Source organism: Taudactylus pleione, unplaced genomic scaffold, assembly GCF_031769625.1.
Source record: "Taudactylus pleione unplaced genomic scaffold, aTauple2 ptg001992l, whole genome shotgun sequence".
In the NCBI taxonomy this organism is placed as follows: domain Eukaryota; kingdom Metazoa; phylum Chordata; class Amphibia; order Anura; family Myobatrachidae; genus Taudactylus; species Taudactylus pleione.
Genome location: NW_028286388.1, coordinates 113,696 through 141,269, shown reverse-complemented (window position 1 = coordinate 141,269; position 27,574 = coordinate 113,696). Strand labels below are relative to the sequence as shown.

At 46.3% G+C, this 27,574-nt stretch overlaps 1 protein-coding gene across 1 annotated transcript in view; it reads left to right on the top strand.

Moving 5' to 3' along the window:
- Positions 1-1,454: 1,454 nt before the first annotated feature.
- CZIB (CXXC motif containing zinc binding protein) overlaps positions 1,455-27,574 on the top strand; it is a 90,638-nt gene continuing 64,518 nt past the window's right edge. Inside the window, exons 1-2 of the mRNA XM_088465556.1 lie at positions 1,455-1,545; positions 6,726-6,809. Of these exons, the coding sequence (XP_088321682.1) occupies positions 1,462-1,545; positions 6,726-6,809 (168 nt within the window). The 5' untranslated portion in view covers positions 1,455-1,461. The remainder of the gene's footprint in view (positions 1,546-6,725; positions 6,810-27,574) is intronic.

Below are 27,574 nucleotides of genomic sequence, written 5' to 3'. Positions count from 1 at the left end.
ACAGAGTAATACCCCCAGCATCACCCCTGTGCTATGTATGGGGGAACTGACACCTAATACAGAGTAATACCCCCAGTATCACCCCTGTGCTGTGTATGGGGGAACTGACACCTAATACAGAGTAATACCCCCAGCATCACCCCTGTGCTATGTATGGGGGAACTGACACCTAATACAGAGTAATACCCCCAGCATCACCCCTGTGCTATGTATGGGGAACTGACACCTAATACAGAGTAATACCCCAGCATCATCCCTGTGCTATGTATGGGGGAACTGACACCTAATACAGAGTAATACCCCCAGCATCACCCCTGTGCTGTGTATGGGGAACTGACACCTAATACAGAGTAATACCCCCAGCATCACCCCTGTGCTATGTATGGGGGAACTGACACCTAATACAGAGTAATACCCCCAGCATCATCCCTGTGCTATGTATGGGGGAACTGACACCTAATACAGAGTAATACCCCCAGCATCATCCCTGTGCTATGTATGGGGAACTGACACCTAATACAGAGTAATACCCCCAGCATCATCCCTGTGCTATGTATGGGGGAGCTGACACCTAATACAGAGTAATACCCCCAGCATCATCCCTGTGCTATGTATGGGGGAGCTGACACCTAATACAGAGTAATACCCCAGCATCACCCCTGTGCTATGTATGGGGGAACTGACACCTAATACAGAGTAATACCCCCAGCATCATCCCTGTGCTATGTATGGGGGAGCTGACACCTAATACAGAGTAATACCCCAGCATCACCCCTGTGCTATGTATGGGGGAACTGACACCTAATACAGAGTAATACCCCCAGCATCACCCCTGTGCTATGTATGGGGGAACTGACACCTAATACAGAGTAATACCCCCAGCATCATCCCTGTGCTATGTATGGGGGAGCTGACACCTAATACAGAGTAATACCCCCAGCATCATCCCTGTGCTATGTATGGGGGAGCTGACACCTAATACAGAGTAATACCCCAGCATCACCCCTGTGCTATGTATGGGGGAACTGACACCTAATACAGAGTAATACCCCCAGCATCATCCCTGTGCTATGTATGGGGGAGCTGACACCTAATACAGAGTAATACCCCAGCATCACCCCTGTGCTATGTATGGGGGAACTGACACCTAATACAGAGTAATACCCCCAGCATCACCCCTGTGCTATGTATGGGGGAACTGACACCTAATACAGAGTAATACCCCCAGCATCATCCCTGTGCTATGTATGGGGGAACTGACACCTAATACAGAGTAATACCCCCAGCATCACCCCTGTGCTATGTATGGGGACCTGACACCTAATACAGAGTAATACCCCCAGCATCACCCCTGTGCTATGTATGGGGGAACCTGTTTGTGCTCTGTAGCAGTAACACCTTCCTCCGCCAGGTGGCGCTCTCTCACTCTCGCTTCTCGTCGACTTATCCTGTTGTCACGTGATGTTGCACTTTTTACGGCTGGAGATTTGCTGCCGTAAAGCAGACACCCATCTACTCCTCACTGTACTGAGGGCAGCCATGGTGGTAAGTGTGGTGATGTGCTGAGTGTGTGTGTGCTGCCATAGTGATCACAGCTCAGTATACTTAGTGCATGCAGAATACTCAGGGTATGCTCAGTGCAGTACTCTGTGCGCTACACACCCCTGTGCATATTGTACCCCTATAGTTACTATACATGTATAGGCACTGTACCCCTATAAATACTGTACACGTATAGGTACTGTACCCCTATAAATACTGTACACGTATAGGCACTGTACCCCTATAAATACTGTACACGTATAGGCACTGTACCTCTGCAGATACTGTACATGTATAGGTACCGTACACTATAGACACTGTGCCCCTATAGGCACTGTACCCTACAGATTCTGTACCCCCTATAGGTGCTGTACACAAATAGGTGTTGTACCCCTATAGATACTGCACACCTATAGGTACTGTACCCCTGTAGATACTGTACACGTATAGTTACTATGTACGTATAGATACTGTGCACATATAGGTACTGTACCCCTATAAATACTGTACACGTATAGGCACTTAGCGTTCCCGCTAGGCTGTTTTAGCGTGGCGCGGCGCCCTGCCCTCTTTCTGGAAGGCAAAAAGCGCCCTGCCCTAACAGCCTGCGGGAACCGTCTTCACCCGCGGGTCGCAGTGTCCCGCGGGTGAAGAAATGTGCGGTGACTCGGCCACCGCCGGAGAATAGACGCCGGGCGCATGCGCCCGGCATCTATTCTCCCTGTCTGCAGGGCTTGGGGGCTGCCCGGTGTGTCCGTAAGTGCCAGGCACGCCCCCAAGAGTGACGAAAAGGGGACGCGTCTTATAGACACGCCCCCTTTTCGATAACCATGCCCCCTTCTCGGTCATGCCCTCTCTAGCTCCGGCGCCCTGCCTCCCGCCGGAGCTAGAGGGAACACTAGGCACTGTACCTCTGCAGATACTGTACATGTTTAGATACTGTACCACTATAGTTACTGTACACGTATAGGTACTTTACCCCATAGGTACTTTACCCCATAGATACTGTACCCCTATAGATACTGTACACATAGATACTGTGCACGTTTATGTACTGTACACTTATAGGTACTGTACCCCTATAGATTCTGTACACGTTTAGGTACTGTACACTTATAGGTACTGTACCCCTATAGATTCTGTACACATAGGTACTGTACCCCTATAGGTACTGTACATGTATAGGTACTGTACCCCTGTGCATGCTATACCCCTATAGTTACTATGCATGTATAGATACTGTACCCTATAGTTAATGTACACGTATAGGTGTTGTACCCCTATAGATTCTGTACACACATAGGTACTGGACCCCTGTAGATACTGTACACACAGGTACTGTACCACTATAGTTACTTAACATGTTTAGGTACTGCACCCCTATAGTTGCTGTACATGTTTAGGTACTGCACCCCCTGTAGTTACTGTACCCTATAGTTACTGTACACGTATAGGCACTGTACCCCTATAAATACTGTACACGTATAGGCACTGTACCTCTGCAGATACTGTACATGTATAGGTACCGTACACTATAGACACTGTGCCCCTATAGGTACTGTACACGTATAGGCACTGTACCCCTATAAAATACTGTACACGTATAGGCACTGTACCCCTTAAATACTGTACACGTATAGGCACTGTACCTCTGCAGATACTGTACATGTATAGGTACCGTACACTATAGACACTGTGCCCCTATAGGTACTGTACCCTACAGATTCTGTACCCCCTATTGGTGCTGTACACAAATAGGTGTTGTACCCCTATAGATACTGCACACCTATAGGTACTGTACCCCTGTAGATACTGTACACGTATAGTTACTATGTACGTATAGATACTGTGCACATATAGGTACTGTACCCCTATAAATACTGTACACGTATAGGCACTTAGCGTTCCCGCTAGGCTGTTTTAGCGTGGCGCGGCGCCCTGCCCTCTTTCTGGAAGGCAAAAAGCGCCCTGCCCTTAACAAGCCTGCGGGAACCGTCTTCACCCGCGGGTCGCAGTGTCCCGGGCGTGAAGAAATGTGCGGTGACTCGGCCACCGCCGGAGAAATAGACGCCGGGCGCATGCGCCCGGGCATCTATTCTCCCTGTCTGCAGGAGCTTGGGGGCTGCCCGGGTTGTGTCCGTAAGTGCCAGGCACGCCCCCAAGAGTGACGAAAAGGGGACGCGTCTTATAGACACGCCCCCCTTTTCGATAACCATGCCCCCTTCTCGGTCATGCCCCTCTCTAGCTCCGGCGCCCTGCCGTCCCGCCGGAGCTAGAGGGAACACTAGGCACTGTACCTCTGCAGATACTGTACATGTTTAGATACTGTACCACTATAGTTACTGTACACGTATAGGTACTTTACCCCATAGGTACTTTACCCCATAGATACTGTACCCCTATAGATACTGTACACATAGATACTGTGCACGTTTATGTACTGTACACATATAGGTACTGTACCCCTATAGATTCTGTACACGTTTAGGTACTGTACACTTATAGGTACTGTACCCCTATAGATTCTGTACACATAGGTACTGTACCCCTATAGGTACTGTACATGTATAGGTACTGTACCCCTGTGCATGCCTATACCCACTATAGTTACTATGCATGTAAGATACTGTACCCTATAGTTAATGTAACACGTATAGGTGTTGTACCCCTATAGATTCTGTACACACATAGGTACTGGACCCCTGTAGATACTGTACACACAGGTACTGTACCACTATAGTTTACTTAACATGTTTAGGTACTGCACCCCTATAGTTGCTGTACATGTTTAGGTACTGCCACCCCCTGTAGTTACTGTACCCTATAGTTACTGTACACGTATAGGTACTGTACACTATAGACACCGTACATGTATAGGTACTCTAACCCTATAGTTAATGTACATGTATAGGTACTGTACACTATACATGTATAGGTACTGTACCCTATAGTTTACGTACACGTATAGATACTGTACACACATAGGCATTGTACCCCTATAGATACTGTACACATGGGTACTGTACCCCTATAAATACTGTACACGTATAGGCACTGTACCACTGCAGATACTGTACATGTATAGGTACTGTTACCCTATAGTTAATGTACACGTATAGTTACTGTACCACTACAGTTACTGTATATGTACTGTACACTATCGACACTGTACATGTATAGGTACTGTACCCTATAGTTTACGTACACGTTTAAGCACTGTACCCTATAGATACTGCACACACATAGGCACTGTACCCTATAGTTACTGTACACATAGGTACTGTACCCTATAGATTCTGTACCCCCTGTAGGTGCTGTACATGTATAGGTACTGTACCCCTGTAGGTGCTGTACACGTATAGGTACTGTACCCCTGTAGGTGCTGTACACGTATAGGTACTGTACCCCTATAGATACTGTACACATGGGTACTGTACCCCTATAGATACTGTACACATTTAGGTACTGTACCCCTATAGATAGTGTACACATTTAGGCACTGTACCCCTATAGATACTGTACACATATAGGTACTGTACCCCTGTAGATACTGCACATGTATAGGTACTGTACCCCTGTGCATACTGTATCCCTATAGTTACTATGTACGTATAGATAAGGTGCACATATACTGTACCCCTATAAATACTGTACAGGTATAGGCACTGTACCTCTGCAGATCCTGTACACGTATAGATACTGTACACTTATAGTTACTGTACCCTATAGTTACTGTACACGTATAGGTACTTTACCCCATAGATACTGTACACATAGGTACTGTACCCCTCTAGATACTGTGCACGTATAGGCACTGCACCCCTATAGATACTGTACACATAGGTACTGTACCACTGTAGTTACTGTACACATTTAGGTACTGCACCCCTATAGATACTGTACATAGATACTGTGCACGTTTAGGTACTGTACCCCTATAGATTCTGTACACATAGGTACTGTACCCTTATAGGTACTGTACATGTATGGGTACTGTACCCCTGTGCATGCTGTACCCCTATAGTTACTATGCATGTATAAATACTGTACCCCTATAGATACTGTACACACATAGGTACTGTACCCCTATAGATACTGCACACATAGGTACTGTACCCCTATAGATACTGCACACATAGGTACTGTACCACTATAGTTACTGTACACGTTTAGGTACTGCACCTCTATAGTTGCTGTACATGTATAGGTGTTGTACCCCTTAAGATACTGTACACGTATAGGTACTGTACCACTATAGTTGCTGTACATGTTTAGGTACTGCACCCCTATAGATACTGTACACATATAGGTACTGTGCCCCTATAGATACTGTGCGCATATAGGTACTGTACCCCTATAGATACTGTAGACATAGGTACTGTGTACGTTTAGGTACTGTACCCCTATAGGTACTGTATCCCTATAGATACTGTGCACATATAGGTACTGTACATGTGTAGGTACTGTACCCCTGTGCATGCTGTACCCCTATAGTTACTATGCTTGTATAGATACTGTACACATAGGTACTGTACCCCTATAAATTCTGTACACGTATAGATTCTGTACACATATAGGTACTGTAACCCTATAATTAATATACACGTATGGGTACTGTACACGTTTAGATACTGTACCACTATAGTTACTGTAAACATTTAGTTACTGTACCCTATAGACACTGTACATGTATAGGTACTGTACCCTATAGGTTACATACAAGTATAGTTACTGTACACATGTACTGTACCCTATAGTTGCTGTACATGTATAGGTGTTGTACCCCTGTATATACTGTACTCTTATGGGTACTGTACCGCTGTACACGTATAGGTACTGTACATGTATAGGTACTGTACCCCTGTATATACTGTACTCTTATTGGTACTGTACCCCTATAGATGCTGTACCTGTAGTTCTCTTCCTTCCCCATATTCTGCGTCCTCTCTGGCATGGAGTCTGCGATCCGTGCAGCGGACACTTTCACATCACCCTCATTATCATCACTTCCCTATGATATATAATGAGTAACGTTGGGAGTATTGGGAATGCTATACTATAATCCCAGTGGGATCCGCACTGCTGCTGGGTGAATAATTGCAGATCACCAATGGGCAGTTCTGTACCATTTTATTTATTATTATTTATTATTATTATTTCTTTTGTCTCCTGATTACGTGTAGAAGTTTGCGCTACAGTTTAAGGCTAATCTGGAGAACGTCACTCGGCTGCGGCCGGTAGGGGACGATTTCCGCTGGTTCCTGAAGGTATGAGGACTTATGCCTTCCACATGCTGGCTCTATTCATGCCAAATATAGACCTGTTAGTACATAATGCCGTCTTCCTCCATTGGTTCCCCATGGCAGCCATTACAATGGGTAAAGACCCCTCAGTGTTGGGTAGAGGCTGGTGCCCCTCTCTCTACCTGTCCTAGTATACACCTATCCCATTGTAAGGGCTGCTATGAGGAAATTACATTGGGGCTGATTCAGCATTGCACACAAGTACAGCGCTGAGCGCAGATTCCCGATTATCGACCTATGCTGTGAGTGTGCATAATGGGTCCTGCGTAATCGCACGCAACCCCTTCGATGCCTCTGTCTGATTGACAGGCAGAGGCATTTAATGGGTGGGGTCGGCTGGCGTTCCCGGAAACGGGTGTGTCAGCCCCATTGTCCGGGCGTGGCAAGGCCAGGGACTGCGGCGACCAACGCATTTTCCTGGCATCACAAGACGACCAGTTTGAGTAAGCTGAGGCTTACTCAGCTGTCTGGTGTCGTCCGCCATCGCAACCATCGACCATGGGACCGCAAATGCAACGGTGGAGGTGTCATACAGGGGGGGGAGAGGTGTCATACAGGGGGGGAGGTGTCATACAGGGGGGGAGAGGTGTCATACAGGGGGGGAGAGGTGTCATACAGGGGGGGGGAGAGGTGTCATACAGGGGGGGGAGAGGTGTCATACGGGGGGGGAGGTGTCATACAGGGGGGGGGGAGGTGTCATACAGGGGGGGAGAGGTGTCATACAGGGGGGGGGAGGTGTCATACAGGGGGAGAGGCGTCATACAGGGGGGGAGAGGCGTCATACAGGGGGGAGAGGCGTCATAGGGGGGGGGAGAGGTGTCATACAGGGGGGGGAGAGGTGTCATACAGGGGGGGGAGAGGTGTCATACAGGGGGGGGAGAGGTGTCATACAGGGGGGGGAGAGGCGTCATACAGGGGGGGGGGGCGTCATACAGGGGGGGGGGAGGTGTCATATTGCTGCATTTGCATATTAGCAGGGATGGAATTACAAAGCCGCCTGCGTGGAATTCCGTCCGATGCTGAATGAGCCTCATTATCAGGTACATAAGTCTGTATTATGTGAGACGCTAGAAATCATCATGTTATATCCAGCACTTGTACTAAAGGCTGCCCTTCACCTATTCACTATGGAGGGTTCATATCCTAATAGGTCTCTGCTCCAGTCTATACATATTGCCGGCTTCCAGGCTCTCCTGGTAAGTTCTGTCATACAGACCGCAGGCTATATCGGTAGCCCCTCTTTGCACAAGGTCCTGGAGATAGATGGCCGCAGAGCTGGACTCTGTATTCTAGGGGCACCGTAATCGCCATCTGCTGTGTGGAGTTCTCATCCTGAATGCAAGCGCACGTTCTGTCATTCATTAGGTATCATTCCTGCCATTCCCATATGTACACATTTATATTACTAAAATATTGGGGACAAACTAGTAGCTTTAGTGTTGGTAACATGTATCGGTGGCGGTGTTCTCCTATTCTGACTGATTCTTATGTATTTTCTTGTATAAACCATTTTCCCTTATTGTTGTGTAATTGCTGACGGGTCGTTGGCGATGTAGCCGTACCAGCGACTGTAGGTTTGTACCGATGCTCGTTTTTATTCTAGTTTCTGCTGCGTTCTGATTGGCCGGCCTCTCTGAGAAGACAGTAATGACGTTGATGGTTAGATGTTAAAGTACGAAGGGAACATCCCCCATATCGAGTGCAAGAGGCATCACCATCGCTCGCTGTACCTCGATGTCAATGCTAACATCGATGTTAGGGTTTCGTTGTTTCATCCCTACGTAACAATGACCATGTAGTAGCAGTGCCCATCATCCCAATGTGTTAACCTAGCTGTGCCCAAAACACCAGCATATACCATCAGTGCTTAGCACACATACCCAGGGGGAACCCACAGTACATTCACTGTTGTGCCCAGCATGTCCCTGTGTTGCCCAATACAAGGTATCCACTTGTGCCCTGCTGTCACAACCCTGGCTAGTTTTTTCCTTTGCTTTGAGACTTACCTCTGCCAGCTGCTCCATGGATCTGTGTCTGTAATTCTCCTGGGACATCTGCTCTGGCTGAATCATGCTGGCTGTGACATCTCTGTGTGTGCAGACTGCTCTCCTTCCCACACTGATTAATCACCTGGACTCTCCTCTGTCTGTGAGTATTGCTAGTCTTAATTGGAATCGCAGGTGTGGTCCTGATTCTCAAAGGCTGCAGAGATGAATACTCCCTCTGCATGTTGTGCCTCCCACCACTCAGAATACTACTGCCAGACCACCTGTCCATATCCACCAATTGCAGCCAGACCCAGGGTATATATATCCTCCCCTGATAGCATTCTGGGCCTGAACATCTCGTTACGTTCTGTGGTGTATAGCTGTACCTCTGAGTACAAGTATATCCCAGGCTCCTTCTGGTTCCCAGACCAGTTCTATCTGAAAACCTGCTGTGTCCAGCAATCCTGCTACCGCCATCTCCATTCGGCTTCCCAAGCCGCAACCAGTAGCTTCCACGCTACCATCTATAAACTACGGCTCCCAAGCCGCAACCAGTAGCTCCTACGCTACCACCTATAAACTACGGCTCCCAAGCCGCAACAAGTAGCTTCCACGCTACCATCTATCATCTACAGCTCCCAAGCCGCAACCAGTAGCTTCCACGCTACCATCATCTACGGCTCCCAAGCCGCAACCAGTAGCTCCTACGCTACCACCTATAAACTACGGCTCCCAAGCTGCCACCAGTAGCTTCCACGCTACCATCTATCATCTACGGCTCCCAAGCCGCAACCAGTAGCTCCTACACTACCACCTATAAACTACGGCTCCCAAGCTGCCACCAGTAGCTTCCACGCTACCACCTATAAACTACGGCTCCCAAGCCGCAACAAGTAGCTTCCACGCTACCATCTATCAGCTACGGCTCCCAAGCCGCAACCAGTAGCTCCTACGCTACCACCTATAAACTACGGCTCCCAAGCCGCAACAAGTAGCTTCCACGCTACCATCTGTCAGCTATGGCTCCCAAGCCGCAACAAGTAGCTCCTACGCTGCCACCTATAAACTACGGCTCCCAAGCTGCCACCAGTAGCTTCCACGCTACCATCTATCATCTACGGCTCCCAAGCCGCAACCAGTAGCTCCTACACTACCACCTATAAACTACGGCTCCCAAGCTGCCACCAGTAGCTTCCACGCTACCACCTATAAACTACGGCTCCCAAGCCGCAACAAGTAGCTTCCACGCTACCATCTATCAGCTACGGCTCCCAAGCCGCAACCAGTAGCTCCTACACTACCACCTATAAACTACGGCTCCCAAGCCGCAACAAGTAGCTTCCACGCTACCATCTGTCAGCTATGGCTCCCAAGCCGCAACAAGTAGCTCCTACGCTGCCACCTATAAACTACGGCTCCCAAGCTGCCACCAGTAGCTTCCACGCTACCATCTATCATCTACGGCTCCCAAGCCGCAACCAGTAGCTCCTACACTACCACCTATAAACTACGGCTCCCAAGCTGCCACCAGTAGCTTCCACGCTACCACCTATAAACTGCGGCTCCCAAGCCGCAACAAGTAGCTTCCACGCTACCATCTATCAGCTACGGCTCCCAAGCCGCAACCAGTAGCTCCTACGCTACCACCTATAAACTACGGCTCCCAAGCCGCAACAAGTAGCTTCCACGCTACCATCTGTCAGCTATGGCTCCCAAGCCGCAACAAGTAGCTCCTACGCTGCCACCTATAAACTACGGCTCCCAAGCTGCCACCAGTAGCTTCCACGCTACCATCTATCATCTACGGCTCCCAAGCCGCAACCAGTAGCTCCTACACTACCACCTATAAACTACGGCTCCCAAGCTGCCACCAGTAGCTTCCACGCTACCATCTATCAACTACGGCTCCCAAGCCGCAACCAGTAGCTTCCACACTACCACCAATCATCTACGGCTCCCAAGCCGCAACCAGTAGCTCCTACGCTACCACCTATAAACTACGGCTCCCAAGCCGTAACAAGTAGCTTCCACGCTACTATCTGTCATCTACGGCTCCCAAGCCGCAACAAGTAGCTTCCACCGTTCACCTCACTGCTCACTAGCCACTCCATATAGCTCCCATGCTACCATCAGTCTACACTGCTTCCCAACCGCACCAAGTAGCTTCTGTGCTACCATCTGTCAGCAAGCCCATCTACTGGTACCCCGTCCAGCTCAGTAAGCCTTCCTACCGGTCCCAGTCCGGTTCCTCCAAATTCCTTCTGGTCCCACTCCAACGTTCCAAGGTTCCAGTTCCAGTTCCAGTCATTCATCATCAAAGGCAGTTCTCACTGCTATCCAATTCTTATGTTACAAGAGCTATTCACGTTACCCATGGTTCCAGTCAAGTCTGTCTCCGCCGAATCCGGTTCATCACCAGAGTCAGGTAAATCACAAACACCAATTGTGACACCTGCTTAGTACGCTGTCTGTCAGTAATCTTATAGCCCTGTTCTCCAGGCTGTAAGGACTTCAATTCGGTGCCAAGTTCAAATTTATAAAGTCTGGGAAACTAGCTGGTAAGCAAACAGACACCAGTTATATTATTATTATTATTATCCTTTATTTATATGGCGCCACAAGTGTTCCGCAGCGCCTTACATAGTACATAGAACTAATAGGTGAACAAGAAACAAGTAACATACAGTACATTACAGTACAGGACAAGGACACAACTTATATACATTGCTGCAATAGTGATTAAAGCACTCACAATAAGCTGCCGGGAATTGGCGGTCCCGTGTTAGGTGCCCTAATGGGGAGTAGAGAGTAGAAGAAAATGTAAAGAGAAGCACATGAAGGAAGAGGTCCCTGCTCGTGAGAGCTTACATTCTAAGGGGAGGGGCAGACAGACAGGCGTGACACAGAAGGGGAGGGCAGACAGACAGGCGTGACACAGAAGGGGAGGGGCAGATAGACAGGCGTGACACAGAAGGGGAAGATGGGAAGGAAAGAGCATGAGGTGGGTTAGGATGAGTGCTGGAAGGCCTTGATGAAGTAGTGGGTCTTGAGAGCCCGTTTGAAGATTTGTAGAGAGGTGGAGAGTCTGATGAGGAGAGGGAGAGCATTCCAAAGGTAGGGAGCAGCACGGGCAAAATCTCGGATGCGGGAGTGGGAGTAAGTAATCAGTTGGCAAGAGAGGCGGCATGCATTAGTTGAGCGAAGTGGGCAGGCGGGAGTGTGAAGGGAGAGAGGGTCAGAAATGTATGCGGGAGAGGATTTGGTGAGGGCTTTGTAGGCGAATGTAAGAACCTTGAATTGGTATCTGAAGGGGAAGGGGAGCCAGTGTAGGGCTTGAAGGAGAGGGGAAGCAGATGTAGAACGTCGGGAGAGGAAGATGAGCAGAGCAGCAGCATTAAGAACCGATTGTAGTGGAGAGAGGTGAGAGACTGGGAGGCCAGCTAGGAGAAGGTTACAGTAGTCCAATCTGGATATGACCAGTGAGTGGATGAGGGTTTTAGTGGCATCCTGGGTGAGGAAGGGTCCAATCCTGGAGATATTTTTTAGGTGAAAACGGCAGGACTGCGAGAGGTGCTGAATGTGCGGTTTAAACGAGAGGGAGGAGTCTAGGATAACTCCAAGACAGCGCACTTTGGGGCTAGAGGAGATAGTTGTGCCATCAATAGATAATGAAATTGTGGAAAGTGATGTAGTGGAAGAGGGTGGGAAGATGATCAGCTCAGTCTTAGACATGTTAAGTTTAAGAAAGCGCTGGGACATCCACAAAGAGACAGCAGAGAGACAGTTGGAGATACGGTTAAGGAGCTCAGGGGTGGAAAGGTAAATTTGAGTATCATCTGCATAGAGATAATATTGGAGGTCAAAGGAGTTAATGAGTTCACCCAAAGAGGATGTATATAGGGAGAAAAGGAGAGGTCCAAGAACAGAACCTTGGGGAACTACCTTTAGTGGAAGTGGAGGGGAAGAGGAGTCATGAGAGGACACAGTGAAGGAACGATCAGAGAGGTAGGAGGAAAGCCAGGAGAGGGCAGTGTCACGTAGACCGAGAGAGTAAAGGATTTGCAGGAGGAGAGGGTGGTCTACAGTGTCAAATGCAGCAGAGAGGTCAAGGAGAATGAGCAGAGAGTAGTGGCCCTTGGATTTGGCAGCAAGGAGGTCGTTGCTGACTTTCGTGAGGGCAGTTTCAGTGGAGTGGAGAGATCGGAAGCCAGATTGAAATGAATCAAGGAGGGAGTGGGAAGAAAGAAAGGTGGTAAGGCGGTTGTAGACAATACGCTCAAGGAGTTTGGAAGCAAAAGGGAGAAGTGAGATGGGTAGATAGTTGGAAAGTATGTTAGGATCAAGGGTAGGTTTTTAAAGAATGGGGGAGACAAGAGCATGTTTGAATGCAGAAGGGACAGTGCCAGATGATAGGGAGAGATTAAGGAGGTGAGCCAGATGGGAACAGGCAGAAGGAGACAGGTGGGAGAGGAGACGGGAAGGGATAGGGTCAAGAGTGGAGGTGGAAGGGGGGGAGGACCAGATGAGGGCCATGACTTCCTCTCCAGAAGCAGGGGAGAAGGATGTCAGAGTTGGTGAGACAGAAGAGGAGGGGTGGTAAGGGCAAGGAGGGGGAGGAGTGCTGAGGGTCTGATGGGATATGATGTCCTCACGTATGGAGTCAATTTTAGATGTAAAGTAGGTGGCAAAGTCGAGGGCAGAGAGCGAGGAGGGAAGGCAAGGAGGGGAAGGGCAGAGTAGGGAGTTGAAAGTGGCAAAGAGACGCCGGGGGTTTGAGGACTGGGAGGAGATGAGGTTCTTGAAATATGTTTGTTTGGAGAGAGACAAGGCAGCACTGTAGGAAGAGAGAATAAATTTGAAATGGAGGAAGTCAGCCTTAGAGCGTGACTTTCTCCACTGACGCTCTGCAATTCTTGAACACTTTTGTAGGTATCTGGTGCATTTGGAATGCCAGGGTTGTGGTGTGGATCTGCGAGGGTGAGTGGTTATTGCTGGAGCAACAGAATCAAGAGCAGAAGTAAGGGAGGGAAGTAGCTTGTTCAGGACAGGAGAGAGAAATGATAGGGGAGAGAAGAGAGTCCAGCAGGGAGGAAAAGGCAACAGTGTCAATAGCCTCAATATTACGCTTAGTAATTGTAGCCTTAGGAGTTAGAGGAGGGGAAGGAGAGAGGGAAAGGTTAAAAGAGAGAAGGTGATGGTCAGAGAGGGGGAATGGGCAATTGGAGTAATCAGAAATATCACAACGGTGCGTAAAGACCAGGTCAAGTGAGTGCCCACTCAAATGGGAGGGTGAGGAGGTCCATTGGGTGAGACCAAATGAAGAGGTGAGGGTAAGGAGTTTAGCTGCAGATGATTCAGTGGGAATGTCAATAGGAATATTAAAATCACCTAGGATAATGGAGGGAAGGTCTGAGGAGAGAAAGTGAGGGAGCCAGGAAGCGAAGTTGTCAAGGAATTTGGAGGGAGAGCCAGGGGGACGGTAAATGACAGCTACTCTGAGGTTTACTGGTTGGAAGAGGCGTATAGCATGAACCTCAAATGTGGGGAATGTAAGGGATGGTTCAGAGGGTATTAGCTGGTAGGAGTAACTGGTGGCTAGAAGACCCCAACACCACCATGGCGACCCCCAGGCCGGGGGGTGTGGGAGAAGGCGAGGCCCCCAGAGGATAGAGCAGCAGGAGAAGTGGTGTCAGAGGGTGAGATCCAAGTTTCAGTGATGGCTAGGAGATTCAGAGAGTTGGAGATAAAAAGGTCATGGGTGGGGACCAGTTTATTACAGACTGACCTGGCATTCCAGAGGGCACAGGATAGAGAGATAGCATTTGTGGGGGAGATGTGAATTAGATTATCCGGGTTGCTGTAACATGGAGGTAAGCTTAATTTGGAGGACCGATATGAAGCGAGTTTAGTGATGGTGCGGGCACCTGAGCTAGAAAGGGAATATGTAGGAGGTGGGTAGGGAGAGAGATGTGGATGGCAGTGGGGTGAAGTGACAGGGAGAGGAGTGTAGGAGGAGGGTTTGGTGGTGGGGTAGTAGGACAGAGGGGGGGGTAGAACAGGAAGAAAGTGGAGTAAAGGGAGAGGAGGGGAGAGTAGGCAGACAGAGGAAGGGGGGAGAAGGGGAGGAGGAGGTGGAAGAGATAAGGGGGAAAGGATAAAGGTGGAAGCAGGGGGCAGAATAGAGGATTAGGTAGAGACTGAGTGAAGGAGGGAGTTGACGAAAACCTTGTCATGGTGTTTATAAGTAAACAAGAGGAATGAAATTCGGAAATGTAAATGAGGTATGAGTGCAAGAGATTTGTAGGAATGCAAGTGAAAAAAAAAACAGTGATGTATCAAAAAACAGTGTATCAATATGTATGCAGATTAACAAGATTGTTATAGGGAGGATTAAAAGTGGGGTTCAAATGTGAAAATTAATGCCGAATGTAAGCAGATAGAGGATGTGAGGCTAGGCAAGAGAGCTGAGATAGAGGATGTGAGGCTAGGCAAGAGAGCTGAGATAGAGGATGTGAGGCTAGGCAGGAGTGCTGAGATAGAGGATGTGAGGCTAGGCAAGAGAGCTGGGATAGAGGATGTGAGGCTAGGCAAGAGAGCTGGGATAAAGGACAGTGTTTCAAAGTAGATAGATGTAAACTGACATGGCAAAAAGTAGGATAAGCATTGAATTGTATGCGAGAATCAGTAGGCCAGCATTATGAATAGCAATAGAAGTGTTCTTGGCGTGATTGTACAGGGAGTCCAGTTGTAGTCTTTAGATTGTTGAGGTTTGTTGCTTGATGGACCTTTTCTCCTTCTGTTTCTCCTCGGTTTAGCGCAGGTCTAACGCTAGTTATGCACTTAAAACACTGCACTTAGAAAAGCTGCACCCAGCCAAGGCTTCCCCAGCCAAACTACTGACACTTTAAACAGAGATGCAGGCAAGTGTGGACACTAATTAATGAAAACCCCCAATTGGCCAGCCAGAGAAAGCTAGCAATAAAGATGGCTTAAGCCAACAATGACCACATACCATACATCTAAGGCTACAAATAAATCAAGCATTCACATTAGTCAATAGACTGAGAGAATCCTTAAAACAATTTAACTATTTGAAATCATAAGGCATTAGAAACTATAGCATAAGGATTCAGTAAAGAATAAGCTAGCTACCTATGATTATAATTAATAAAGGAGGCACAGGAGGTGAGAAACTTTGCAGTCACAGTCAACTTCAGTTACCTGTAGATAGGGAGAGAGGCGGTGTCAATTCATTCAAGATCAGCAGAAGAATTCACTAATAAAAATAGCGCAGGTCTAACGCTAGTTATGCACTTAAAACACTGCACTTAGAAAAGCTGCACCCAGCCAAGGCTTTAGCAGCCAAACTACTGACACTTTAAATATATCTGCTCGAGAACCACTAGACGGATATTGATGCAGCTGTCACTAGTGTATAGAACATGTGTGGAGGAAGGATTAGGTGTAGGACACAGTAATGTATGACACAAGGGAGCAGAGCAGTGATGATATTAGTGATGTAGCTGTCACTAGTGTATAGAGCATGTGTGGAGGAAGGATTAGGTGTAGGACACAGTAATGTATGACACAAGGGAGCAGAGCAGTGATGATATTAGTGATGTAGCTGTCACTAGTGTATAGAGCATGTGTGGGGGAAGGATTAGGTGCAGGACACAGTAATGTATGACACAAGGGAGCAGAGCAGTGATGATATTAGTGATACAGCTGTCTCTAGTGTATAGAGCATGTGTGGAGGAAGGATTAGGTGTAGGACACAGTAATGTATGACACAAGGGAGCAGAGCAGTGATGATATTAGTGATACAGCTGTCTCTAGTGTATAGAGCATGTGTGGAGGAAGGATTAGGTGTAGGACACAGTAATGTATGACACAAGGGAGCAGAGCAGTGATGATATTAGTGATGTAGCTGTCACTAGTGTATAGAGCATGTGTGGGGGAAGGATTAGGTGTATGACACAGTAATGTATGACACAAGGGAGCAGAGCAGTGATGATATTAGTGATGTAGCTGTCACTAGTGTATAGAGCATGTGTGGAGGAAGGATTAGGTGTAGGACACAGTAATGTATGACACAAGGGAGCAGAGCAGTGATGATATTAGTGATGTAGCTGTCACTAGTGTATAGAGCATGTGTGGTGGAAGGATTAGGTGTAGGATACAGTAATGTATGACACAAGGGAACAGAGCAGTGATGATATTAGTGATACAGCTGTCTCTAGTGTATAGAGCATGTGTGGGGGGGAGGATTAGGTGTAGGACACAGTAATGTATGACACAAGGGAGCAGAGCAGTGATGATATTAGTGATGTAGCTGTCACTAGTGTATAGAGCATGTGTGGAGGAAGGATTAGGTGTAGGACACAGTAATGTATGACACAAGGGAGCAGAGCAGTGATGATATTAGTGATGTAGCTGTCACTAGTGTATAGAGCATGTGTGGAGGAAGGATTAGGTGTAGGACACAGTCATGTATGACACAAGGGAGCAGAGCAGTGATGATATTAGTGATGTAGCTGTCACTAGTGTATAGAGCATGTGTGGAGGAAGGATTAGGTGTAGGACACAGTAATGTATGACACAAGGGAGCAGAGCAGTGATGATATTAGTGATACAGCTGTCTCTAGTGTATACAGCATGTGTGGAGGAAGGATTAGGTGTAGGACACAGTAATGTATGACACAAGGGAGCAGAGCAGTGATGATATTAGTGATGTAGCTGTCTCTAGTGTATAGAGCATGTGTGGGGGAAGGATTAGGTGTAGGACACAGTAATGTATGACACAAGGGAGCAGAGCAGTGATGATATTAGTGATGTAGCAGTCACTAGTGTATAGAGCATGTGTGGAGGAAGGATTAGGTGTAGGACACAGTAATGTATGACACAAGGGAGCAGAGCGGTGATGATATTAGTGATGTAGCTGTCACTAGTGTATAGAGCATGTGTGGGGGAAGGATTAGGTGCAGGACACAGTAATGTATGACACAAGGGAGCAGAGCGGTGATGATATTAGTGATGTAGCTGTCACTAGTGTATAGAGCATGTGTGGGGGAAGGATTAGGTGCAGGACACAGTAATGTATGACACAAGGGAGCAGAGCAGTGATGATATTAGTGATGTAGCTGTCACTAGTGTATAGAGCATGTGTGGAGGAAGGATTAGGTGTAGGACACAGTAATGTATGACACAAGGGAGCAGAGCAGTGATGATATTAGTGATGTAGCTGTCACTAGTGTATAGAGCATGTGTGGGGGAAGGATTAGGTGCAGGACACAGTAATGTATGACACAAGGGAGCAGAGCAGTGATGATATTAGTGATACAGCTGTCTCTAGTGTATAGAGCATGTGTGGAGGAAGGATTAGGTGTAGGACACAGTAATGTATGACACAAGGGAGCAGAGCAGTGATGATATTAGTGATACAGCTGTCTCTAGTGTATAGAGCATGTGTGGAGGAAGGATTAGGTGTAGGACACAGTAATGTATGACACAAGGGAGCAGAGCAGTGATGATATTAGTGATACAGCTGTCTCTAGTGTATAGAGCATGTGTGGGGGAAGGATTAGGTGTATGACACAGTAATGTATGACACAAGGGAGCAGAGCAGTGATGATATTAGTGATGTAGCTGTCACTAGTGTATAGAGCATGTGTGGGGGAAGGATTAGGTGTAGGACACAGTAATGTATGACACAAGGGAGCAGAGCAGTGATGATATTAGTGATGTAGCTGTCACTAGTGTATAGAGCATGTGTGGAGGAAGGATTAGGTGTAGGACACAGTAATGTATGACACAAGGGAGCAGAGCAGTGATGATATTAGTGATGTAGCTGTCACTAGTGTATAGAGCATGTGTGGTGGAAGGATTAGGTGTAGGATACAGTAATGTATGACACAAGGGAACAGAGCAGTGATGATATTAGTGATACAGCTGTCTCTAGTGTATAGAGCATGTGTGGGGGGGAGGATTAGGTGTAGGACACAGTAATGTATGACACAAGGGAGCAGAGCAGTGATGATATTAGTGATACAGCTGTCTCTAGTGTATAGAGCATGTGTGGGGGGGAGGATTAGGTGTAGGACACAGTAATGTATGACACAAGGGAGCAGAGCAGTGCTGATATTAGTGATGTAGCTGGCACTAGTGTAAAGAGCATGTGTGGAGGAAGGATTAGGTGTAGGACACAGTCATGTATGACACAAGGGAGCAGAGCAGTGATGATATTAGTGATGTAGCTGTCACTAGTGTATAGAGCATGTGTGGAGGAAGGATTAGGTGTAGGACACAGTAATGTATGACACAAGGGAGCAGAGCAGTGATGATATTAGTGATACAGCTGTCTCTAGTGTATACAGCATGTGTGGAGGAAGGATTAGGTGTAGGACACAGTAATGTATGACACAAGGGAGCAGAGCAGTGATGATATTAGTGATACAGCTGTCTCTAGTGTATAGAGCATGTGTGGAGGAAGGATTAGGTGTAGGACACAGTAATGTATGACACAAGGGAGCAGAGCAGTGATGATATTAGTGATACAGCTGTCTCTAGTGTATAGAGCATGTGTGGGGGAAGGATTAGGTGTATGACACAGTAATGTATGACACAAGGGAGCAGAGCAGTGATAATATTAGTGATACAGCTGTCACTAGTGTATAGAGCATGTGTGGAGGAAGGATTAGGTGTAGGACACAGTAATGTATGACAATAGGGAGCAGAGCAGTGATGATATTAGTGATACAGCTGTCTCTAGTGTATAGAGCATGTGTGGAGGAAGGATTAGGTGTAGGACACAGTAATGTATGACACAAGGGAGCAGAGCAGTGATGATATTAGTGATGTAGCTGTCACTAGTGTATAGAGCATGTGTGGGGGAAGGATTAGGTGTAGGACACAGTAATGTATGACACAAGGGAGCAGAGCAGTGATGATATTAGTGATGTAGCAGTCACTAGTGTATAGAGCATGTGTGGAGGAAGGATTAGGTGTAGGACACAGTAATGTATGACACAAGGGAGCAGAGCGGTGATGATATTAGTGATGTAGCTGTCACTAGTGTATAGAGCATGTGTGGGGGAAGGATTAGGTGCAGGACACAGTAATGTATGACACAAGGGAGCAGAGCGGTGATGATATTAGTGATACAGCTGTCACTAGTGTATAGAGCATGTGTGGGGGAAGGATTAGGTGTAGGACACAGTAATATATGACACAAGGGAGCAGAGCGGTGATGATATTAGTGATGTAGCTGTCACTAGTGTATAGAGCATGTGTGGGGGAAGGATTAGGTGCAGGACACAGTAATGTATGACACAAGGGAGCAGAGCGGTGATGATATTAGTGATGTAGCTGTCACTAGTGTATAGAGCATGTGTGGAGGAAGGATTAGGTGTAAGACACAGTAATGTATGACACAAGGGAGCAGAGCAGTGATGATATTAGTGATGTAGCTGTCACTAGTGTATAGAGCATGTGTGGGGGAAGGATTAGGTGTAGGACACAGTAATGTATGACACAAGGGAGCAGAGCAGTGATGATATTAATGATGTAGCTGTCACTAGTGTATAGAGCATGTGTGGAGGAAGTATTAGGTGTAGGACACAGTAATGTATGACACAAGGGAGCAGAGCAGTGATGATATTAGTGATGTAGCTGTCACTAGTGTATAGAGGATGTGTGGAGGAGGATTAGGTGTAGGACACAGTAATGTATGACACAAGGGAGCAGAGCAGTGATGATATTAGTGATACAGCTGTCACTAGTGTATAGAGCATGTGTGGGGGAAGGATTAGATGTAGGACACAGTAATGTATAACACAAGGGAGCAGAGCAGTGATGATATTAGTGATGTAGCTGTCACTAGTGTATAGAGCATGTGTGGAGGAAGGATTAGGTGTAGGACACAGTAATGTATGACACAAGGGAGCAGAGCAGTGATGATATTAGTGATGTAGCTGTCACTAGTGTATAGAACATGTGTGGAGGAAGTATTAGGTGTAGGACACAGTAATGTATGACACAAGGGAGCAGAGCAGTGATGATATTAGTGATGTAGCTGTCACTAGTGTATAGAGCATGTGTGGAGGAAGGATTAGGTGTAGGACACAGTAATGTATGACACAAGGGAGCAGAGCAGTGATGATATTAGTGTTGTAGCTGTCACTAGTGTATAGAGCATGTGTGGAGGAAGGATTAGATGTAGGACACAGTAATGTATGACACAAGGGAGCAGAGCAGTGATGATATTAGTGATGTAGCTGTCACTAGTGTATAGAGCATGTGTGGAGGAAGGATTAGGTGTAGGACACAGTAATGTATGACACAAGGGAGCAGAGCAGTGATGATATTAGTGATGTATCAGTCACTAGTGTATAGAGCATGTGTGGAGGAAGGATTAGGTGTAGGACACAGTAATGTATGACACAAGGGAGCAGAGCAGTGATGATATTAGTGATGTAGCTGTCACTAGTGTATAGAGCATGTGTGGAGGAAGGATTAGGTGTAGGATACAGTAATGTATGACACAAGGGAGCAGAGCAGTGATGATATTAGTGATGTAGCTGTCACTAGTGTATAGAACATGTGTGGAGGAAGGATTAGGTGTAGGATACAGTAATGTATGACACAAGGGAGCAGAGCAGTGATGATATTAGTGATGTAGCTGTCACTAGTGTATAGAACATGTGTGGAGGAAGGATTAGGTGTAGGATACAGTAATGTATGACACAAGGGAGCCGAGCAGTGATGATATTAGTGATGTAGCTGTCACTAGTGTATAGAGCATGTGTGGAGGAAGGATTAGGTGTAGGACACAGTAATGTATGACACAAGGGAGCCGAGCAGTGATGATATTAGTGATACAGCTGTCACTAGTGTATAGAGCATGTGTGGAGGAAGGATTAGGTGTAGGACACAGTAATGTATGACACAAGGGAGTAGAACAGTGATCATATTAGTGATACAGCTGTCACTAGTGTATAGAGCATGTGTGGAGGAAGGATTAGGTGTAGGACACAGTAATGTATGACACAAGGGAGTAGAACAGTGATCATATTAGTGATACAGCTGTCACTAGTGTATAGAGCATGTGTGGGGGAAGGATTAGGTGTAGGAAACAGTAATGTATGACACAAGGGAGCAGAGCAGTGATGATATTAGTGATACAGCTGTCACTAGTGTATAGAGCATGTGTGGAGGAAGGATTAGGTGTAGGACACAGTAATGTATGACACAAGGGAGCAGAGCAGTGATGATATTAGTGATGTAGCTGTCACTAGTGTATAGAACATGTGTGGAGGAAGGATTAGGTGTAGGACACAGTAATGTATGACACAAGGGAGCAGAGCAGTGATGATATTAGTGATGTAGCTGTCACTAGTGTATAGGGCATGTGTGGAGGAAGGATTAGGTGTAGGACACAGTAATGTATGACACAAGGGAGCAGAGCAGTGATGATATTAGTGATACAGCTGTCTCTAGTGTATAGAGCATGTGTGGAGGAAGGATTAGGTGTAGGACACAGTAATGTATGACACAAGGGAGCAGAGCAGTGATGATATTAGTGATACAGCTGTCTCTAGTGTATAGAGCATGTGTGGAGGAAGGATTAGGTGTAGGACACAGTAATGTATGACACAAGGGAGCAGAGCAGTGATGATATTAGTGATGTAGCTGTCACTAGTGTATAGAGCATGTGTGGAGGAAGGATTAGGTGTAGGACACAGTAATGTATGACACAAGGGAGCAGAGCAGTGATGATATTAGTGATGTAGCTGTCACTAGTGTATAGAGCATGTGTGGGGGAAGGATTAGGTGTAGGACACAGTAATGTATGACACAAGGCAGCAGAGCAGTGATGATATTAGTGATGTAGCTGTCACTAGTGTATAGAGCATGTGTGGGGGAAGGATTAGGTGTAGGACACAAGGGAGCAGAGCAGTGATGATATTAGTGATGTAGCTGTCACTAGTGTATAGAGTATGTGTGGAGGAAGGATTAGGTGTAGGACACAGTAATGTATGACACAAGGGAGCAGAGCAGTGATGATATTAGTGATGTAGCTGTCACTAGTGTATAGAGCATGTGTGGGGGAAGGATTAGGTGTAGGACACAGTAATGTATGACACAAGGGAGCAGAGCAGTGATGATATTAGTGATACAGCTGTCACTAGTGTATAGAGCATGTGTGGAGTAAGTATTAGGTGTATGACACAGTAATGTATGACACAAGGGAGCAGAGCAGTGATGATATTGGTGATGTAGATGTCACTAGTGTATAGAGCATGTGTGGAGGAAGTATTAGGTGTAGGACACAGTAATGTATGACACAAGGGAGCAGAGCAGTGATGATATTAGTGATACAGATGTCACTAGTGTATAGAGCATGTGTGGGGAAGGATTAGGTGTAGGACACAGTAATGTATGACACAAGGGAGCAGAGTAGTGATGATATTAGAGATACAGCTGTCACTAGTGTATAGAGCATGTGTGGAGGAAGGATTAGGTGTAGGACACAGTAATGTATAACACAAGGGAGCAGAGCAGTGATGATATTGGTGATGTAGATGTCACTAGTGTATAGAGCATGTTTGGAGGAAGGATTAGGTGTAGGACACAGTAATGTATGACACAAGGGAGCAGAGCAGTGATGATATTAGTGATGTAGCTGTCACTAGTGTATAGAGAATGTGTGGAGGAAGGATTAGGTGTATGACACAGTAATGTATGACACAAGGGAGCAGAGCAGTGATGATATTAGTGATGTAGCTGTCTCTAGTGTATAGAGCATGTGTGGAGGAAGGATTAGGTGTAGGACACAGTAATGTATGACACAACGGAGCAGAGCAGTGATGATATTAGTGATGTAGCTGTCTCTAGTGTATAGAGCATGTGTGGAGGAAGGATTAGGTGTAGGACACAGTAATGTATGACAATAGGGAGCAGAGCAGTGATGATATTAGTGATGTAGATGTCACTAGTGTATAGAGCATGTGTGGGGGAAGGATTAGGTGTAGGACACAAGGGAGCAGAGCAGTGATGATATTAGTGATACAGCTGTCACTAGTGTATAGAGTATGTGTGGAGGAAGGATTAGGTGTAGGACACAGTAATGTATGACACAAGGGAGCAGAGCAGTGATGATATTAGTGATGTAGCTGTCACTAGTGTATAGAGAATGTGTGGAGGAAGGATTAGGTGTAGGACACAGTAATGTATGACACAAGGGAGCAGAGCAGTGATGATATTAGTGATGTAGCTGTCTCTAGTGTATAGAGCATGTGTGGAGGAAGGATTAGGTGTAGGACACAGTAATGTATGACACAAGGGAGCAGAGCAGTGATGATATTAGTGATGTAGCTGTCACTAGTGTATAGAGAATGTGTGGAGGAAGGATTAGGTGTAGGACACAGTAATGTATGACACAAGGGAGCAGAGCAGTGATGATATTAGTGATGTAGCTGTCACTAGTGTATAGACCATGTGTGGAGGAAGGATTAGGTGTAGGACACAGTAATGTATGACACAAGGGAGCAGAGCAGTGATGATATTAGTGATACAGCTGTCTCTAGTGTATAGAGCATGTGTGGGGGAAGGATTAGGTGTATGACACAGTAATGTATGACACAAGGGAGCAGAGCAGTGATGATATTAGTGATGTAGCTGTCACTAGTGTATAGAGCATGTGTGGAGGAAGGATTAGGTGTAGGACACAGTAATGTATGACACAAGGGAGCAGAGCAGTGATGATATTAGTGATGTAGGTGTCACTAGTGTATAGAGCATGTGTGGGGGAAGGATTAGGTGTAGGACACAGTAATGTATGACACAAGGGAGCAGAGCAGTGATGATATTAGTGATGTAGCTGTCACTAGTGTATAGAGCATGTGTGGAGGAAGGATTAGGTGTAGGACACAGTAATGTATGACACAAGGGAGCAGAGCAGTGATGATATTAGTGATGTAGCTGTCACTAGTGTATAGGGCATGTGTGGAGGAAGGATTAGGTGTAGGACACAGTAATGTATGACACAAGGGAGCAGAGCAGTGATGATATTAGTGATACAGCTGTCTCTAGTGTATACAGCATGTGTGGAGGAAGGATTAGGTGTAGGACACAGTAATGTATGACACAAGGGAGCAGAGCAGTGATGATATTAGTGATACAGCTGTCTCTAGTGTATAGAGCATGTGTGGGGGAAGGATTAGGTGTATGACACAGTAATGTATGACACAAGGGAGCAGAGCAGTGATAATATTAGTGATACAGCTGTCACTAGTGTATAGAGCATGTGTGGAGGAAGGATTAGGTGTAGGACACAGTAATGTATGACAATAGGGAGCAGAGCAGTGATGATATTAGTGATACAGCTGTCTCTAGTGTATAGAGCATGTGTGGAGGAAGGATTAGGTGTAGGACACAGTAATGTATGACACAAGGGAGCAGAGCAGTGATGATATTAGTGATGTAGCTGTCACTAGTGTATAGAGCATGTGTTGGGGAAGGATTAGGTGTAGGACACAGTAATGTATGACACAAGGGAGCAGAGCAGTGATGATATTAGTGATGTAGCAGTCACTAGTGTATAGAGCATGTGTGGAGGAAGGATTAGGTGTAGGACACAGTAATGTATGACACAAGGGAGCAGAGCGGTGATGATATTAGTGATGTAGCTGTCACTAGTGTATAGAGCATGTGTGGAGGAAGGATTAGGTGTAGGACACAGTAATGTATGACACAAGGGAGTAGAGCGGTGATGATATTAGTGATGTAGCTGTCACTAGTGTATAGAGCATGTGTGGGGGAAGGATTAGGTGCAGGACACAGTAATGTATGACACAAGGGAGCAGAGCGGTGATGATATTAGTGATACAGCTGTCACTAGTGTATAGAGCATGTGTGGGGGAAGGATTAGGTGCAGGACACAGTAATGTATGACACAAGGGAGCAGAGCGGTGATGATATTAGTGATGTAGCTGTCACTAGTGTATAGAGCATGTGTGGAGGAAGGATTAGGTGTAGGACACAGTAATGTATGACACAAGGGAGCAGAGCAGTGATGATATTAGTGATGTAGCTGTCACTAGTGTATAGAGCATGTGTGGGGGAAGGATTAGGTGTAGGACACAGTAATGTATGACACAAGGGAGCAGAGCAGTGATGATATTAATGATGTAGCTGTCACTAGTGTATAGAGCATGTGTGGAGGAAGTATTAGGTGTAGGACACAGTAATGTATGACACAAGGGAGCAGAGCAGTGATGATATTAGTGATGTAGCTGTCACTAGTGTATAGAGCATGTGTGGAGGAGGATTAGGTGTAGGACACAGTAATGTATGACACAAGGGAGCAGAGCAGTGATGATATTAGTGATACAGCTGTCACTAGTGTATAGAGCATGTGTGGGGGAAGGATTAGATGTAGGACACAGTAATGTATGACACAAGGGAGCAGAGCAGTGATGATATTAGTGATGGAGCTGTCACTAGTGTATAGAGCATGTGTGGAGGAAGGATTAGGTGTAGGACACAGTAATGTATGACACAAGGGAGCAGAGCAGTGATGATATTAGTGATGTAGCTGTCACTAGTGTATAGAACATGTGTGGAGGAAGTATTAGGTGTAGGACACAGTAATGTATGACACAAGGGAGCAGAGCAGTGATGATATTAGTGATGTAGCTGTCACTAGTGTATAGAGCATGTGTGGAGGAAGGATTAGGTGTAGGACACAGTAATGTATGACACAAGGGAGCAGAGCAGTGATGATATTAGTGATGTAGCTGTCACTAGTGTATAGAGGATGTGTGGAGGAGGATTAGGTGTAGGACACAGTAATGTATGACACAAGGGAGCAGAGCAGTGATGATATTAGTGATACAGCTGTCACTAGTGTATAGAGCATGTGTGGGGGAAGGATTAGATGTAGGACACAGTAATGTATGACACAAGGGAGCAGAGCAGTGATGATATTAGTGATGTAGCTGTCACTAGTGTATAGAGCATGTGTGGAGGAAGGATTAGGTGTAGGACACAGTAATGTATGACACAAGGGAGCAGAGCAGTGATGATATTAGTGATGTAGCTGTCACTAGTGTATAGAGCATGTGTGGAGGAAGGATTAGGTGTAGGATACAGTAATGTATGACACAAGGGAGCAGAGCAGTGATGATATTAGTGATGTAGCTGTCACTAGTGTATAGAACATGTGTGGAGGAAGGATTAGGTGTAGGATACAGTAATGTATGACACAAGGGAGCCGAGCAGTGATGATATTAGTGATGTAGCTGTCACTAGTGTATAGAGCATGTGTGGAGGAAGGATTAGGTGTAGGACACAGTAATGTATGACACAAGGGAGCCGAGCAGTGATGATATTAGTGATACAGCTGTCACTAGTGTATAGAGCATGTGTGGAGGAAGGATTAGGTGTAGGACACAGTAATGTATGACACAAGGGAGTAGAACAGTGATCATATTAGTGATACAGCTGTCACTAGTGTATAGAGCATGTGTGGAGGAAGGATTAGGTGTAGGACACAGTAATGTATGACACAAGGGAGTAGAACAGTGATCATATTAGTGATACAGCTGTCACTAGTGTATAGAGCATGTGTGGGGGAAGGATTAGGTGTAGGAAACAGTAATGTATGACACAAGGGAGCAGAGCAGTGATGATATTAGTGATACAGCTGTCACTAGTGTATAGAGCATGTGTGGAGGAAGGATT